The 19504-nt window shown below is 41.8% G+C and overlaps 1 protein-coding gene across 2 annotated transcripts in view; it reads right to left on the reverse strand.

Annotated features, from left to right (window-relative positions):
- Positions 1-15530, reverse strand: part of LOC132780238 (retroviral integration site protein Fli-1 homolog) — a 48857-nt gene extending 33327 nt beyond the window's left edge. For both annotated transcript variants that reach the window (XM_060783833.2, XM_060783832.2), the window contains exon 1: positions 15362-15530. In XM_060783833.2, the coding sequence (XP_060639816.2) occupies positions 15362-15379 (18 nt within the window). In that variant the 5' untranslated portion in view covers positions 15380-15530. The remainder of the gene's footprint in view (positions 1-15361) is intronic.
- Between the last annotated feature and the right edge of the window lie 3974 nt (positions 15531-19504).

A 19504-nucleotide genomic window follows, 5' to 3' on the forward strand; every position in this document is an offset into this window, starting at 1 on the left:
CGTTGGAGCATGCAAGCAATCAGTAAACATGTGTGTGTCAACTGTAAAATAAGATGCATAAAGCTGATTGGTCAGGCAATGACCAGCAAACTGACTGAGCTTGGAACTTTTGGATACTGTGACATTTTTGTTGAAGTTTGAGCTATGCACGTGCTTAGAGACAGACAGTTTGAAGAGAGAAGCAAATAGAGAGACAGAGTTTGGAGTGCGCTCTCGCTTCATGAGCTGCTGAAAGAGTTTATCCACATGGAAAAAAGGAAGGCAATTTTAGGTCTCTCATAAAAGAACTTTATGTGAATTGATACAACTGATTGCATGCTACATATGTTGTTCTGAACTGCGAAGAGTAAACTACTTGTTCTTTATTGTTCACCTGTGTGGCATATTTTCTTTCTCTGGCAAGGCAATGTGTGGACTGATCAAACGTGAACTACACATGGTTTATTTTATATTTCACCACATAGGATCCATGGCTTTATGGCCATGGAGGATTTGGGTGCTTTTTCCAATACAAATGTGCATGTCAGAGTGCCTGTCCCTAATTGGTTTGGCCATACAATGTTTATATCTAGGCCTATTTTGGAGTTTCCCACAATTTTGCTTATTCTAGTTGAAGATCTTTAAAGCATGTTCCTGCACACAGCCATGCCAAGGGTTATTTGGACACCATATTTTCAAGATGCCTTCCATCCATGTTAAGTGTTCAGTGTAGATGTACCAATAGAAGAAGGACACTTCAGGTTACTCAAACAATGGGTGAGTAACAGGGATAGATTTAACAGTGTGATAAAGGTAGGAAAATCATCCATTTCATTTCAAAATGGAGTATGACTGAGCACTGTGATAAACATACTCTACCATACTCTTCCCTGCTTCTATGAGGGTTGAATGAAAAGTAATGCTTCCACCTTTGTAACTGCCCAACAGATGACAGTACTGGTATGCAGCAGGTACTGGCTTGTTCAATAGACTCTCCTCTTCATTTCCATTTTGCAGGAAGTCTTAGCATTGAATGGTTGTGTTGTTAAAGTGCAAAGTATGGAACCCAATTTTCTGGTGATTATGTGGAAAAGTGAATAGTGGTAGTTGTAGGTTTTTTTGGGCTATATGGCCATGTTCTAGAGGCATTCTCTCCTGATGTTTCATCTGCATCTATGGCAAGCATCCTCAGAGGTAGTGAGGTGTGAAGGTAGTGAGGCATGAAGGTAGTGAAGTCACTACCTTCAACAATGAATAGTGGTGGTTAAAGAGCACATCCTAAGGATTATATCTGCATTGATTTATTAAAATATTCCCATCCAAACCCAAGTAACGAAGGTGGAGGCATTACTTTTCATTCAACCCTCATATGTAACCCCAATAGAGTTAACCATTGTGAGACATCCTTCACTCTTCAGAGTGATGTGAGAGGAAGTTAATAGCAAATTCCTCTGAACAAATCTTAGGATAGGGTCACCACAAACTGCTGTGGATTGAGTATAAAAAGAAGTAGTATATTGTTAACATGCCCCATTTATTTCCATGATATGAAAAGGTTTTTACCTGATCTTTCAAATATGCCAAATCGCTGTTAAAAGAGCACAGAAGCATGCTAGGCCAGTATTATTTCATCTAATTGGCACCATGCCTGCCTAGATGACCCCTGACAGCAAGCTGAGAAAAAAAAAGACTTAAATAACATTTAAAAGGAAACATGCGAAACCTTCCCTCTCTTCATTGCAATCAGGGTAGCTAGCTGCCTTGAACAACAGACTGTCATGCAGAGATTAAGCAGGTATTTCACCTCCCATCATTTGGTCTTCATATCATATTGCGAAGCTTCTGTCTGTACTGAGATAAGAAAAATCACTGCAAACATTCCCATGAAAACCTCATTGTTAAGGGTTTTCTTTGTTTCCTAGGTAAACATGCCTTTTCCAAGAGGCTGGGGAGAAGGAAGAGATGTTACTCTAATCCCCAGAGTCCCACAGTCACCATAGTCAATATTTATAATAAGACAATGAACTGTTTTGGGAGAAAAATGTCCATGAGAAAAGTTGCCTCACCCAACTCGAAAAACTCCCTCCACCCCAGAACCACATTAAAGCATTTTGCTCCCTGAGTTGAGGATACACAACACTTGACAAAACTGGCAATCGTCTATTTCTAGGGCCGTGGTAGCACAGCAGGTTAAACCGTTAGCTGCAGGAAAGCTGCTGACCCGAAGTTGGCAGTTCAAAGCCACAAATCAGGGTATTTATTTATCGTGTCAGGAGCAAATCAAACGGTTGTACTGCAATTTTTAACAAACAAACAAACAAAACACAAAATTTTCAGGCTTGATTAAAAGATTAAATGTCCTTTGACCAGTAGCTGGCCACTTGGAGTGCCTCTGGTGTTACTATAAGAAGGTCCTCCATTGTGCATGTGGCAGGGCTCAGGTTGCATTGCAGCAGATGATCTGTAGTTTGCTCTTCTCCACACTCGCATGTCGTGGATTCCACTTTGTAGCCCCATTTCTTAAGGTTGGCTCTGCATCTCGTGGTACCAGAGTGCAGTCTGTTCAGTGCCTTTTAAGTCACCCAGTCCTCTGTGTGCCCAGGGGGGAGTCTCTCATTTGGTATCAGCCATTGATTGAGGTTCTGGATTTGAGCCTGCCACTTTTGAACTCTCGCTTGCTGATGTGTTCCAGTGAGTGTCTCTGCAGAGCTTGAAAAACTATTTCTTGATTTAAGTCGTTGACGTGCTGGCTGATACCCAAACAGGGAATGAGCTGGAGATGTAACTGCCTTGGTCCTTTCACTATTGGCTGCTACTTCCCGGCGGATGTCAGGTGGTGCGATACCGGCTAGACAGTGTAATTTCTCCAGTGGTGTAGGGCGCAGACACCCAGTGATAATGCGGCATGTCTCATTAAAAGCCACATCTACTGTTTTAATGTGGTGAGATGTGTTCCACACTGGGCATGCGTACTTAGAAGCAGAGTAGCAAATTGCAAGGGCGGATGTCTTCACTGTGTCTGGTTGTGATCCCCAGGTTGTGCCAGACATGTGTTTTTCACCTTAAGAACAGACAAGCATCCCGAGCTCTGAGGATTACCTGGGAAGGAATCCCACTGCAGCACACCCAAATACCTGGGAGTCACTCTGGATTGTGTTATGACATACAAGAATCCCTGCCTGAATATCAAGCAAAAAGTAGAAACAAATCAGGGTGAGCTCCTGACTGTCAGCTTCTGCCAACCTAGCATTTCAAAAGCATGCAATGTAAGTAAATCAAGAGAGGAGAGGAAACAACCAGGCCCACCTTAACACCTCTCAACAAAAGATTTTCCCAGGCTCAGCCAGGCCTTCAAATGCTAATGAAGGTGGTCAGTTGAAACATTCACACCAGCCGAGAAGAGCTCTTTGCCCCACCCCAGCCATTCCACAGATATATAAGCCCATTGTCCTAATTCCAACAGACCTCACTACCTCTGAGGATGCTTGCCATAGATGCAGGCAAAACGTCAGGAGAAATGCCTCTAGAACATGGCCCTATAGCCCGAAAAAACCCACAAGAACCTAGTAATAATAAACTTTATTTGTACCCTGCCACCATCTCACCCAACGGGGACTCAGGGCACCTTACATGAGGCCAAGCCCAAACATCAATCAAGTTACTATAAAATAAAATACAAATTACAATAAAATAAACAACATAATGTAGCCATGCCATTTGTTGTTTTGCCTCAGGCAGCAAAATGTTTTGGCCTTGCTATGGATTGCACTGTTGATAAAAAAGTGCAAGGTTAAAAGATACATATTAGCGCAGTCATCCTGCTCCTGGTATTCTCCAGATGTTTTGGACTACAGCTTCCAACATCTGCAGGAAGCATGGCTAATTTTAAGAATCACAGGTGACAAAAACATTTTGAGGGTCCTATATTGTGAGGTACAGGTTATGCTGAAGCACTTATCTCTTGAAAAACCACTGTGTTTGTGGGTTGCTGTGAGTTTTCCAGGCTGTATGGCCATGTTCGAGAAGCATTCTTTCCTGACGTTTTGCCTACATCTACGGCAGGCATCCTCAGAGGCTGTGAGGTCTGTTGGAAACTAGGTGAGTGAGGTTTATATATCTGTGTAATGATGTCCAGGGAGGGAGAAAGAACTCTTGTATGTTTGAGGAGTGAATGTTGCAAATGGCTACCTAGATTAGCATTGAATAGCCTAGCAGCTTCAAAGCCTGGCTGGGGGAATCCTTTGTTGGGAGGTGTTAGCTGACCCTGATTGATTCCTGTCTGGAATTCCCCTGGTTTTTTTTAATATTGCTCTTTATTTACTGTCATGATTTTATAATTTTTTGAATGCCAGATTTTGTTCATTTTCATGGTTTCCGCCTTTCTATTGAAATTGTCCATTTGCTTGTGGATTTCAGTCTGACATGGTGGTTGTTAGAGTGGTCCAGCATTTCTGTGTTCTCAAATAATATGCTGTATCCAGGTTGATTCATCAGGTGCTCTGCGCTGTGTTTGTCTTTGAATGATAAATGCTAATCTGTGATTGCTTTATCAATTGGTAAAAACAGCCAATTCTCTCACACCAGAGGCAACTTGCAGTTTCTCAAGTCACTCCTGACATGAAAAAAAAAATCAGTTGGTACATTACCTGATTATTTGGCTGAATCTACACAGGCACTGTTTCTCATCTCCAGTGTATGTACCCTGACCTGGTTTAACCCCATTAAACCTATTTTAATCTGAACCAAACTGGTCTTTGAAGCCACAGAAAGACAGGCAATGACACTCACCTATATTGTGTGCACACACAGACCAGAATTTCACTAGAAGGAGTTAAAAGGTGATCCATCTCCTTTTGGAGCCAAAGTTGCACCAGAAATATCATTCCCAAAAACGTTTTGGTGGGCAAGATGCAGATCCGAGCTGAATTAGGCAGGAGAATTGGCTTCATCACACTAGAGAATAAATCCACTTGAAATCTGGTTTCTGCCTCCTGCAGAATTCTGGGGTTTGTAGTTTAATGAGGCTGTTAAAGGCTCCTCCCTAAACTACAAACCGCAGAATTCTGCAGGAGGCAGCAACCAGATTTCAAGTGGATTCATTCTCTAGTGTGATGAGGTGTGATTCTCCTGCCTAATTCAGCTCGGATCTGCCTCTTGCCCACCAAAACGTTCTTGGGAATCCCCAACTAGAATGGCGACCGCAGTCCCAAGAAACTACTTTTCCAAGTTCTTTGGAGAGCATTTCCTTCCAGCTGGCCCTTCTGTTGCCACAACAATGCTTTAGCATTTGGGAATTTTCCCCCTCTTCCTGGAATCAGAGAAGAAGGAAGACAGGTCATGGTTGTTTAGCAACCATAACATTTACCCTCTCAATTAGAATAACCGATATACAGGGTGTTCCAAAAGTTGCCATACATAGGAGAATGGGAAACCAAAGTCATGAGTGGGGAAAGAAGTGTGTGTAGAAAAAGGTTGCCAACACATAGATCAGTGGTTCTCAACCTCCCCAATGCCATGGCCCCTTAATGCAGTTCCTCATGTTGTGGTGACCCAACCTTAAAATTATTTTCATTGCTCATAAGTGTAATTTTGCTACTGTTATGAATTATAATGTAAATATCTGATATGCAGGGTGTATTTTCATTCACTGGACCAAATTTGGCACAAATACCTGATATGCCAAAATTTCAATACTGGAGGGATTGGGGGGGGGGGGTTGATTTTGTCATTTGGGAGTTGTAGCTGCAGGGATTTTGAGTTAACCTACATTCAAAGAGCATTCTAATTCCACCAATGATGGAATTTAACCAAAATTGGCACACAGAATTCCTATGACCACCAGAAAATACTGAAAGGGTTTGGTGGGCATTGACCTCAAGTTTTGGAGTTGTAGTTCACCTATATCCATAGAGCACTGTGGACTCAAACAACGATGGATTTGGGGCAACCTTAGCACAAATACTCAATATGCCCAAATGTGAACACTGGTGGGGTTTGGGGAAAATAGATCTTGACTTTAGGGAGTTGTAGTTGCTGGGATTTATAGTTCACCTATAATCAAAGAGCACTCTGAACCCAGCCCACAACGGGTCTGCACCAAACTTGGCACACTACCTACATGGCCAACATTGAATATTGATGGGCATAGAGGAGGGGCTGTTTTTGAATTCTTGGAGTTGTAGTTCACCAACACCAAAAGGAAGAGAAGGATAGGTGGAAAGATCTTCAGCCTTCTCTGCCAAAAGAGTTCCTAAGGGCATCAGAAATACGTGTTTTCTGACGGTCTTTGGTGAACACTCTGAAACCCCTCTCGTGACCCCCCCTAGGGGTCCCAACCCCTAGGTTGGGAAACACTGATAGATAATATTTTGTAAATATTTTGTAAATAAAGACACATTTAGCGCAAATTCCCATTTTCCCTGTGTATGGCAACTTTTGGGACACTCTGAATTTGTGTGTGTGTGTCAGTTATACTTCCACCTCACTCAGTTGCAGCAATGATTTCCAAACCAGAAGCATAACGTTGCCATATTAAGCAATTGTCTTTTTAAAAAAACTTTATTTGCCTGTTTCACATTGTACCACACCTAAAACAAACTAGAAATCCTCCCTTATTTCAGCTGAAGTTGACAAGTGATGCTGATTGACAATTACGGCAGTCGAGGAGGAAATGACTAGAGAGATTGTATTGATCAGATGCAGAGATTGGCTGCACCAGTTTCACATGTGAAGTAACCAGTTGTGTGTGTGTGTGTGTGTGTGTGTGTGTGTATCAGGAGTGACTTGAGAATATGCAAGTCGCTTCTGGCATGCAGTTTCTCAAGTCACTCCTGACAAAAAAAAAAAAGCACAGAGGACCAGAACAGTAACTATTTCATAGAATCATAGTGTTGAAAGAGACCTCATGGGCCATCCAGTCCAACCCCCTGCCAAGAAGCAGGAAAATTGAATTCAAAGCACCCCCAACAGATGGCCATCCAGCCTCTGTTTAAAAGCCTCCAAAGAAGGCGCGTCCACCACACTTCGAGGCAGAGAGTTCCACTGCTGAACATCTCTCAGTCAGGAAGTTCTTCCTAATGTTCAGATGGAATCTCCTTTCTTGTAGTTTGAAGACTTTGTTCCACGTCCTAGTCTCCAGGGCAACAGAAAGCAAGCTTGCTCCGTCCTCTCTATGACTTCCTCTCACATACTTATTCATGGCTATCATGTCCTCTCTCAGCCTTCTCTTCTTCAGGCTAAACATGCCCAGCTCTTTAGTTGTCCTCCTCTGGACACTTTCCAGCTTGTCAATATCTCTATTCAATTGTGGTGCCCAGAATTGGACACAATATTCCAGGTGTGGTCTAATCAAGGCAGAATAGAGGGGTAGCATGACTTCCCTGGATCTAGACACTAGATTCCTATTGCGTCTAGATCCAGGGAAGTCCTGATACCCCTCTATTTCACCTTGGATAGACCAAATCCGGAATATTGTATCCAATTCTGGGCACCCCAATTACCTTTAAAGGTAAAGGTTTCTCCTGATATTAAGTCTAGTCATGTCTGAATCTGGGGGTGGTAGTCATCTCCATTTCTAAGCTGAACAGCTGGTGTTATTCATAGACACCTCCAAGGTCATGTGGCCAGCATGCCTGCATGGAGCGCCATTACCTTCCCACAGAAGCAGTACCTATTGATCTACTCACATTTGCACGTTTTTGAACTGCTAGTTTGGCAAAAGCTGGGCCTAATAGCTAGAACTCCTCTCATAGGGCTTGATTTCGAGAACCTTGATCATTTTAGTTGCCCTCCTCTGGACACAGTCACCTCGAAAGAGTTTCTACAAAGAGTGTGGAGTCTGGACTAGCTTGAAGGATTGGGGAGAGAATGGGGACAAGAAAATCATGGAGGGCATAGTGAGCATTTGGCCCAAGAGGGGCTCCCCTGAATGTGAACCAGGGACAAGAGCAAAAGTGAAGACTCTATAAGTGTGAATGTAGTCAAACTGTGGGGAACACTCACACTTTTGTGGATAGCAATAATCCATTTGTGCCAGGGCAAGAATGAGTGGCAAAAGGGACAGGGCCATCTTGCTGAAACAGAAGTCAGACTGGTTGAAGTGGTGGAGATGAGGGTGGTGGGAGGAGGTGGCAATTCGTGCAGCTCAGAGAGGTGCTGGTGGGACAGCAAAACACAGGAAGCCAAGGCAGGAAGTCTGAGGCCACAAAGCCGGAAGCCTCTGTTGTTCGCTGATAAGGGCTGCCGAACTAGGGAGCTGGGGCTTGAAGCTGGCCGGTTCGCCAGGGGGGCTTTAAATAGCTCTCCCATCTTCCATAATGAAAGGCAGAGGGGGGCGGGGGGCAGTGAGGAATGGGGACACCGTTTCCTGTTTGGTTACTGAAATCCTGTACATTGAGGTGGTGGTCGGGTATCAGTCAGCGCCAGATCTCCCTTCTCCAGCTATTGTTTCCCTTTTTATCTAGTGAATGTACACACACACACAAACACACATATCATGGTCATGATACCAAATTATTGTGAGCATGAAGGGGTCCAAAATAATTTAAAAAAGGGGGGGGATGGACACCAAAAAGGGGCTCAGTCTAAATAAGTTTGAAGAAGCTCATGAATCTGAACCAAAGTGTTAACAAAAACTAAATCTCTTGGTTGGATACTGGAAGTGGGGAGAAGATTTCTCTTTGTCCATTTTCTGCACTTTGTGCATAATTTTATACGGTTATATCACCTTTCCCTTTTCCTCCTAGCTAAACAGCTCTGTAATCTTTCATAGAGGAATTATGGGCCTTAATCATTTTCGCCACCATTTTTAGGATTGTTTCAAGCTGAGTGGGGGGAGCAGAGTACAGCTCTCAAGACTGATCTACTGAAGCCAAAAAGCAAAAAAGACAACAGGCTGCTGTAAGTTTTTCGGGCTGTATGGCCATGTTCCAAAAGCATTCTCTCCTGACGTTTTACCTGCATTTATGGCAGGCATCCTTGAAGGTTGTGGGTCTCACAACCTCTGAGGATGCCTGCCATAGATGCAGGCAAAATGTCAGGAGAGAATGCTTCTGGAACATGGACATACAACCCAAAGAACTTAACAGCAACCCAGTGATTCTGGCCATGAAAGCCTTCGACAACACAAAAAGGACAATACATCACATTTCTTACTGGAAACCTCAAGGAGTTCATCCTTTAAGTGACCTTTTAAGTAGATTAGCCCCTATCTCCCTGCTTCACATTTTTAAATACTTTGTTTTTCAAAAAAAGTTGGCTACTAGCCACATCCGGTGGGGATGAAGGGGTATTTTTGGCTGTTGTGCAGCCTTGCATGGTCCCAGAGATGAAAACTGGTCCTTTTGCTCTGTTCCAACTGCCCTATTCCTTTCTGGTGTGATGATGATAATGGTTCCAAATATACCAATTGCTGTTGCACCATCGAAAGGCATGAAAATAGCGGCCTTTTGAAATGTACGATTCCTTTCCTAATGCTTCCAAATGTGGAATTTGCAGCTGCGACAAACATTTTTGTTGAAATGAAGACCAAAATCCTTTTCCTAGCCAGTACCTGCCGGCTTAGAATTCATTTGCAGATCTGCGAAGAAGAGATGTTGTGTGTTGTCAAAGACTTTCATGGCCAAAATCACTGGGTTGCTGTGAGTTTTCCGGGCTGTATGGCCAGTTAGGGTGTTAAGTTCGTCTGGGGAGGCCCTGCTCTTGGTCCTGTCTGCGTCACAAGTACATTTGGCAGGGACGAGAGACAGGGCCTTCTCAGTGGTGGCCCCTTGGCCTGTGGAACGCCCTTCCTACAGATATTAGATCGGCCCCCTTCCTGTTGACATTTTGGAGGAAAGTGAAGACCTGGTTGTTCGAGCAGGCATTTCAATAGGCAGTGTAACGAACATAGGGATATGGAACAAATGGACGATGAAACTGGATCTTGATTTCAACTATGAGACGCTAATGAGATGTTTTATTGATTTATATTGACTGTTTATTATGCTACTGTTTTTAATTGTTTTTAACTGTTTTATGATGTTTTTGAGCATTGAATTTTGCTATTGTTAACCGCTCTGAGTCGCCCCAGGTCTGAGAAGAGCGGTATACAAATATAGTAAATAAATAAATAAATAATAGTAAATATTCTAGAATCTAGAAGCATTATCTCCTGACATTTCACCCACATCTATGGCAGGCATCCTCAGAGTAATAATGCAGTTTATATACTTAGAGGGGCGCCAACAGTACTTATCAAGACTTTAGGCCCAACCTACTAGTAGCCCAAGTATAGGCTGCTGATTGAACAGAATAGATTGTCTGGTTGCTTACTTAACAATGGCAACTTGATCTGCAGGAATGAACTTTGCATGCAGTTGAAGACACTAGCTGTCAGCTACTAATATTTGAACCAAGAGTCTGTACGGTTTAGTGGTTTAAGTGCCAGACAAGGACTATGACAGACCAGGATCTAAATCCCCTCTCAGCCATGGACACTCACTGGCCAAGCTTGGGCAAGTCACACTCTCTCAGCTTTAGAGGAAAGCAGTGGTATAAAAATCTATGATGGTCATCATAAGTTAGTGCTGATTTCAAGACACACAAGAACAACAATATTGGAGCATCAGCAGGACATATGGAGTGGGACCAATAGGAAAAGACGGGTTAGGAATTTTTCATATTTATGTTTCATCCCCGCTGTCCATGGAAGGTAGAGAGTTTATAGACCTCCAGCTGTGGTTGGGCAACACTTCCAAAAATTCCTGACTATTGGTCATAATGGCTAGGGTTGATCAGACTTAAAGTCCAACATCTGGAGAGCTATAGGTTCCCCATCTTGCGCAGTGGGTACCAAACATTGGTCCTCCAAATGTTCTGGGCATCAGCTCCAGAATCACTGCCAATTAATCAGTTTGGGAACAACTGATCTAGAGTAGATGAGTTTTAAATTATTTTTTGAATGGCTTCTGAGACTTTTAAATAACAGGAGAAAATATTTAAATAACAGGAGAAATGAATCCACCACTGACAGTCCACATAGCTAGGTTTCTGCATGTTACACAAGTGTTATACGGCCCTTCCACACAACTATATAACCCAGAATATCAATGCAGATAATCCACAATATCATCTTTGAACTGGATTATCTGAGTCCACACTGCCATATAATCCAGTTCGATACAGCTCTGTGGAAGGGGCCATAGACACACGGTTTCAGTTAAGAAACATTAGGCAACCTCTGAGGATGCCTGCTATAGATGCAGGCAAAACATCAGGAGAGAATGCTTCTGGAACATGGCCATACAGGCTGGAAAAATCACAACAACCTAACATTAGATAAATTCTTTGCCCTTTGGGTGCTATGGACTTCAACTCAAATAACATGAAATCCACCTCAACTCTTATAACCAGGTCCGTTAGACTGAAAACTAAGGGAGGTTTCTGTACTTTTTAGGAATTTCAGCAAATGTTGGTTCCCCCTTTTCATTCTGGTCCCTTTTTAAAGCAGAGCAGATAAAAGAGCCTTATACATATGTAAACAGACATTCAGGCTTCACAATGGCCACTCAGTTCAAAGACTTTCATAGGGGGGGAAATGTATCAACAAGAATTTTCCAACGTTCATGAAACCAAGATGTTGGCCTTGTCCGGGTGTTCCTTTGGGCAGACCAGTAGGATTTTCATGAAGTCAGTACTTATCCATTATTATAGATTAGGAAAGTGCAACTTCTTATCTTCTACATGTTATTGGAATATAAATGTGATTGTCCCCAGACCAGCAGAATTTACCTTACATCAATATTAAAAAGGTAAAAGTTTTCCCCTGACATTAAGTCCAGTCGTGTCCGAATCTGGGGGGGGGAGGGGGGGGAGGGGAGTTGGTGCTTATCTCCATTTCTAAGCTGAAGAGCCAGCATTGTCGGTAGACACCTCCAAGGTCATGTGGACAGCATGACTGCATGGAATGCCATTACCTTCCTACCAGAACAGTACCTATTGATCTACTCATATTTGCATGTTTTTGAACTGCTAGGTTGGCAGAAGCTGGAGTCTAATAGCGGGAGCTCACGCCACTTTATTACTTCATTACAAATTACTTTATTACTTTACTAGCCATCCCCTGCCACACATTGCTGTGGCCCAGTATGTGTATATGTGTTTTGTATGGGTATATGTGTGTGTATATTTTTGTGTATATGTGTATATATGTGTGTTTGCGTGTATGTATATATGTGTGTGTGTTTTCAGTGTTTTTATGAGTGATGGTCACTTGTTGACCTGATGGGTGTATTGTGTCCAAATTTGGTATCAATTCATCCATTGGTTTTTGAGTTATGTTAATCCCACAAAAGAACATTACATTTTTATTTATATAAATATGTGAGAGGAAGTCATAGGGAGTGATAGTTTTTGAGTTATGTTAATCTCACAAATGAACATTACATTTTTATTTATATAGATATCAAATATTACTTGTCTGGTATTATAGATCAAAGATGTTCAGATCTTCCAGATATTGTTGAAATACAATTCCCATCAACTCCAGTCTGCAACATAGCCACTTGGAAAGGGATTTTGGAAACTGCTATCCAGAAAGCACCTGGAGGCTGACAGCTGCTCATCTTGTTTTACAATAAGATGCTATAGTTTGCCAAGCGACCAAGGGATTGCCTGAAATTTGAACAGTCATTTGGTGGTTGGGAGGTGTAAAACTGATGATTTCTAGTGTGTCTGCTTATATATATAAACAACAGCTTGAAAAGTAAAAGATTACTCCTTTCATGCCCTCTCTATAAGTCAAGATACACAGGGACAAGACCTTTTTAAAATGGCAGATTTACTCAGTTCATGCTTTTTATCACAACCCTAATATGTGTGCCATCCTTATCTTCCCAACACAACTAGTAATAGGAAAGTACTTTTACAGATGGTGTATTACTCTCCCCATTGATAAGCTGGAAAGGAGTTCACCAGATTCAATTACGTACCACCAGAGTGCGAACTATCAATCTTTTTTTTGCCCCCCCCCCCCCCCGCCTTCGGAGTTAGAAAACTATTTCCCATTCAGACCAGTTGAGCTACAACTCCTACCCTGAGTGGGAATTATAGGAGTTACAGTTTAAGATTTGGATGGCACGGGGCTGGGAAAAGTGACATTAGAAGGGATTCCTGTTTCATTATTAGCTATTTCAATCAAAACCTCCCCTGCAAACCTCTGCAAAATAAATTGCTATTCAAAGACTGAGGAGCAGAGCAGAGTCATTTTCCTGATAAGCTGGCAATCTTTAAAAACCCCAACCCTTAAACCTATTCTTGTCCTTATAGACCAGTTGTTCTGAACCTTCCTAATGCCGCGACCCCTTAATACAGTTCCTCATGTTGTGGAACCATAAAATTATGTTCATTGCTACTTTATAACTGTAATTTAGCTACTGTTAGAAATCGTGATGTAAATATCTGATATGCAGGATGTATTTTGCTTCACTGGACCAAATTTGGCACAAATACCCGATACGCCCAAATTTTTATACTGGTGAGGCATTGACCTTGAGTTTTGGAGTTATAGTCCACCTACATCCAGAGAGCACTGTGGACTCAAACAAGGATGGATATGGACTAAATTTGGCACAAATACTCAGTATGCCCAAATGTGAAAATAGATCTTGACATTTGTGGGTTGTAGGTGCTGGGATTTATAGTTCATCTGCAATCAAAGAGCATTCTGAGCAATAGAACTCAACCAAACTTCCCACTCAGAACCCCCATGACCAATAGAGAATACTGTGTTTTCTGATGGTCTTTGGTGACCCCTCTGACACCCCCTTGTGACCCCCCCAGGGGTCCTGACTCCCAGGTTCAGAAACGCTGTTATAGATCTTTCAGTAAATAAGATTAATTTTGGATTTCGGATGATGGCCATTTCAGAGACTTCCATAGTACAGAAATTAAAACAAATGTCAGGCCATATGGGAAAAGAGAAGCAAGGTATATATGAACTGGGCAGTCACTCAAACCATTGCACCAAAACAAGAACAGTGAAGAAGGCCAAAGAGAGACTGGCAGCATTCTTGCTTAGCATTCAAACCCACAAAACCTTTTCCAGGAATGGCTGCTTTTGCTTGCCTCCAACCAACTTCTAATCTAATCTACTATGAATGGTTCCATGGCCCTTCTTTTTTTGAATGCTAGATTGGACGAAATGTATTCTTTACCCAGTCTAAACAAAGAAATTTCTCACATAGTCTGGAGACAATAATGCAAAACCCAAAATGATCTCTCACAATTAAAAAGAGCTCCCATGATCATCACTAAAGCATTTATTTGAAATGGTGAAAGGTAAGCCAGAACCAATAATAATAACAACAACAACAACAACAAGTCCTAGAAACTTGGGAAGTGTCCGACGTGTGATCCAATACAACAGCCAGCATAGCGATATTGTTTGCTGTGTACTAATCTTGTTGTACATAATAATAATAATAATAATAATAATAATAATAGTAATAATTAGTATTATTAGTATTATTTATATTCTGCCCTATCTCCCCCAAAGGGACTCAGGGCAGATTCATCAATCAGTCCAGAAGAATTTTAAAAATAAACACCAAAATCAAAGCTCTGTCCATTTTCCCTAAGAATGTCATACATCCATGGTGAACAACGCGAGACTTCACAGAAGTTTGGGTCAACCTGAATATTTAGCAATCTGATCCATAAGACCTTGGGCACCTGAGTGCTTCAGTGACTAGCTGGCAAGCCTGGCTAGAAATATAGGATAAATAGGAAAAAAATTTTAAAAATCGTTAAAATAGTAATGATGAAAGCTAGAATCAGAAAAATGGGTGGGGAAGGCAAATGCTGAAGAAATAGTCAAATCTGAACTCCAACAGAGAAAAGGAACTGACCTCTTACGATGGTAGATATCTCCAAGTTTGGAGGACGGCTGAAGAATCCCCGTTCTTTTGTGTCCATCCTTGGAGATCTAGGACTTGGCAAACCCATATAGGAGCCTCGGTCCCCCTGTATCCATCAAACAACCTGGAGGAGTTTGTTCCCTGCATGTCAATGTGAAGAGAACCCCAATTCCTCCTTTGTCTGCTGTCCTTCGATCGGTCAGACTCTGTAGTGGAAGGGGCTCTCCACTCTCAGATCTGAAGGCGTCTCTTGTGGTGGTTTGGTTTGGGTTTTTTAAGCTCAGAGACATCAACCACCACGAAAGGGAAGGAAGAGGAAATTTTTTTGTACCAGAAGGAAAGAGCGGAGGGGGGCCCTGTTTCTGGAGCTGGGTGTGTATGAGAGAGAGGAACTGAACCGGAGACCAGCGCAGTGCAAGCCTGCAACAGAGACAAGGCAAGGGAATCCATTGGTCAGACAAAGCTGGAGGAACATCTCTAGAACTTACCTTGATGGTGCAATCCATGGCACGCCTCTACCTGCTGCTTCCCGCCTAGACCTCCATGGGCACTTGCCTGAATTGCAGGGGCAGGGGCTGTTCAGGCACGGGGGGCCGGATGAACAGGCGTGTGTGTGTGTGTATGTGTGTGTGTGTGTGTGCGTCTAATTTTGGGAAGTGAAGTCACACAAACCGCCAGGGCTGGTTTCCTATTGGTGTGACCAAGCTTGCAAGCACTGAAACTTTTTTTTTATAACATTGCTGGTTTGCAAGCATTTTTCCCTCCCTCTGCTTCTTCAAATCGCAAAGAAGGTTGAGAAGTTAGATGTCTAGAGGAAAGAAAAAGGGAGCCATAGCAGAGATTGTTCTAGCGGGTAGGGATATATAGGAAAAACATAATTTTATTCTCAAAAATTAATGTGGTTATGTTATTGATTTGTTTTTGTTTTTTTTAAATATTGATCTGATATTTTATCTAGATCAGTGGTTCTCCACCTGTGAGTTTCCAGGTTTATTGGTCTACAACTCCCAGAAATCCCAGCCAGTCTACCAGGTGTTAAGGTTCCTGGGAGTTGAAGACCAAAACATCTGGGGACCCACAGGTTGAGAACCACTGACTAGATTATTTTATTGATCTGTTTGACAAGGACTGGAAGCAAGAAGGACATTCCTAATCAACACACCTCCCAAAAGCAAAGTAACACCAGGGTTGAACTCTGAATACAGACATTCAGGTGCCCATGTATGGCTGAAAATTGATCTCTTGGATCAGAAGCTCAGCTTACCATTTTAGAGTTCCCCTGGGTGTGCTTTAAATGACATGTCAAGCACATGAGAGCTTGGAAAAGTTAACTCTCCCAAATTCTTGATACAAATACAAACTCTCTAGTCATAATCTGGTTGAACACAAACAAGCTCATACACTCTGGCTCTATATTGCTCAAAGTGTTCGTGTCTGAACCATTCCAGTTCCCAAGGCTGATGCTCCCTAGAAGGTTTTGGGATGAAAGAAAAATAATTGACAGTTGTCCACATCAGATAGCTTGAGAAGCACTGGTCTGGATAATAATAATAATAATAATAATAATAATAATAATAATAATAATAATAAATCACAACAACAGGAAAAGCTGACACGATATGAAGATTTAAAGATCGAACTGCAAAGACTCTGGCACAAGCCAGTAAAGGTGGTCCCAGTGGTGATCGGCACACTAGGTGCAGTGCCTAAAGTCCTTGGCCTGCACTTAAATACAATCGGCGTTGACAAAATTACCATCTGCCAGCTGCAGAAGACCACCTTAGTGGGATCTGCATACATCACACAGTCCTAGACACTTGGGAAGTATCCAACATGTGATCCAATATAACAGCCAGCAGAGTGGTCTGCTGTGGACTCATCTTATTGTGTTTATAATAATAATACACTTTATTTATATTCCACTTTATCTCCTCAGAGGGACTCAGAGCAGATTACAGTACACCTATAAGGCAAACATTCAATGCCTTTTACACAACAAACAGTGACATACAATACACAGATAAGATTAAGGCCTTCCCCTTTTAATCTATGGCATCTGGAAGTGATGCTCAACTCCAGCCATGGGGAGGTGCTCTTGTTCCATTTCCATGCCAAGGAGCCTACTATCCATAACATCTCAGATCTTTTGCTGGCATGTCTGCATTAGATGCCCTTTTACCTTCCCACCAAGGGGGTACCTATTGATCTACTCATATTGCATGCTTTTGAACTGCTAGGTTGGCAGAAGCTGGGGCTGACAGTCAGGAGCTCACCCCAACTCGCGACTTCGAACTGTCACAAAATGAGCTATAAAATGTCTGTATGCATTTCAAAGGATATCTCCTGATAACTTGTTTGGGTCTCAAAGTAAACGTAGTTCGATACTACTATGTAACTGTCAGAAGTTATCTTGAGACATAATATTCTTTAAGAAATGTCTTAATTGTAACGCAGCCTTTTTTTGTTCATGCTCAAAATGATATATATTAAGGAAATACAAAAGCAGAAAGACACAAAAAAGAAAACAAATATATATATATGTAGCAAAAACTCAATCTCAACTATGACACAATATTAAAACTAACTAAAACCTTAAGATACAAAAGGGTGCTGATCAACCTCTATCCAAACTGTAATGACAGAAAGAAAAATCAAACAGAAAAACTGTATTAGTCTGCAATTCAGATGCAACTGAACAATATTGCTAAAATTACTTGTAACCATAGCCACGGAATATAACATGGAGATATAAGATTTTGTTTATATTATATCCCTGTTCCAATTTGGTAATGTTAGTTGCAATGAATCCACTGACATTCACTTTTTTCAAGATGCTTTTGAAATGTCCTAGTTCCTCTCTCAGTTTCCACCTTTATATTCAGTTTACTTCATTTGCTGCAAACTGAGATCAAAGTGGAAATGTCATTTACACTTAGTTGACACAGCAGAGGAAATGGAGAGCAGAGGGTAGAATCTTGACTTCACAGTAGATTCAGGCAAAAGCAAACTGCTGTAACTTCTCCTAGCTTGCCTATTTTATCCTCTTAATAACATTTTCCCATGTTGGTCATGCTCTGATACTGTTTGACCACACATGTCCACTTGTGAAGCTTGGGAAAGTCTGATATTGTTATTGAATATGACCACCCTCACCCCTGATAAAAAAGAGAAATACATCGTATATACTCGAGTATAAGCCAACCCGAATATAAACCAACCAACCCCCCCCCCCCCCCAGCTACATGCTCAGCTAGAGATCGCCCCATGGCCCCACTCATTTCCATCACAACAAAGTTAAAATCCAGACAGCAACACTATTACCAGCCTCTCTCCTATACTGCACAAAGTATCTTTTTTTCTATTTTTCTTTTCTTTTTGCCTTATGCAAATGTATGCATGAATGTAGCGGAATGAATTACAACAAATAATGCAATTATCCTTTCTTATCCTTCATGCAACCAAGATGAGACCCTTCTTTCCTCGCCCTTATTTCCACATATGAACATATACCACAGCATCGAATAAACTCTATTTTTATCTTATTTTATTACTTTATTTTATTGAACTATATGAAATAGATAAGGAGCCACTGGTGGTGCAGTGAGTTAACCCCTGAGCTGCTGAACTTGCTGATCGAAAGGTCGCAGGTTCGAATCCGTGGAGCAGCATGAGCTCCCACTGCTAGCCTCAACTTCTGCCACCCTAGTAGTTTGAAAACATGCAAATGTAAGTAGATCAATAGATACTGCTCTGGCAGGAAGGTAACGGTGCTCCATGCAGTCATGCCAGCCACATGACCTTTGAGATATCTACAGACAATGCTGGCTCTTTGGTTTAGAAATGGAGATGAACACCAACCCCCAGAGTCGGACACAACTGGACTTAATGTCAGGGGAAAAGCTTTACCCTAACCTATATGAAATAGAAGGCAGACCAGAATGAACTCTAAAAACCTCTTGAGCAACCTCCACCATTCCAGGTACTCCTTCCACCTCCTGTATGGACAAGACATAATCTGTCCGACAAAGAGCCTTTCTGTCTGCCAGCGGGGAGCAATCCATTTGTCACTCTGAACTTCCTCTCTGGGGGATCTCAGCTATCCACTAGACAAAGACTAAGGAAGAAACTCTGATGGCACACTCATCTCCAATAGACATTTCTAGGATCTTTTCTTTGTCCTCCCAGCATGGGAAGATGTCTGGGGTACGTAACACTCATTGTCCTAGCATCCAAGACCCGGTATCTGCATAATCTCATATTTCATCTTCCTTAACTCTCATTTATTTATTTATTTATTTCTGGTACTTTTACCCCGCCCTTCTCAACCCCCGAAGGGGGACTCAGGGTGGCTTACAGAAAAGGCAGAATTCGATGCCTATACAAATTACACATAATATACAAAAACGTAATTAAAACAGTTATCACAATTAAAACAGTCAACAACCAGTACATAACACATCATATAAAACACCATATAAAAGTCATTCTTATAATCAGCGTTTCATTTTCCAGAGTTCCATAGATCCAATCCATTAATCATTTCCTAGTCATCATCGAAGTTCTTTCTTTATCTGCCTGCTTGTCCAAATGCCTGGTCCCAGATCCATGTTTTTAGTTTTTTCCTAAAAGAA

Source organism: Anolis sagrei, chromosome X (assembly GCF_037176765.1).
Source record: "Anolis sagrei isolate rAnoSag1 chromosome X, rAnoSag1.mat, whole genome shotgun sequence".
Taxonomy (NCBI): domain Eukaryota; kingdom Metazoa; phylum Chordata; class Lepidosauria; order Squamata; family Dactyloidae; genus Anolis; species Anolis sagrei.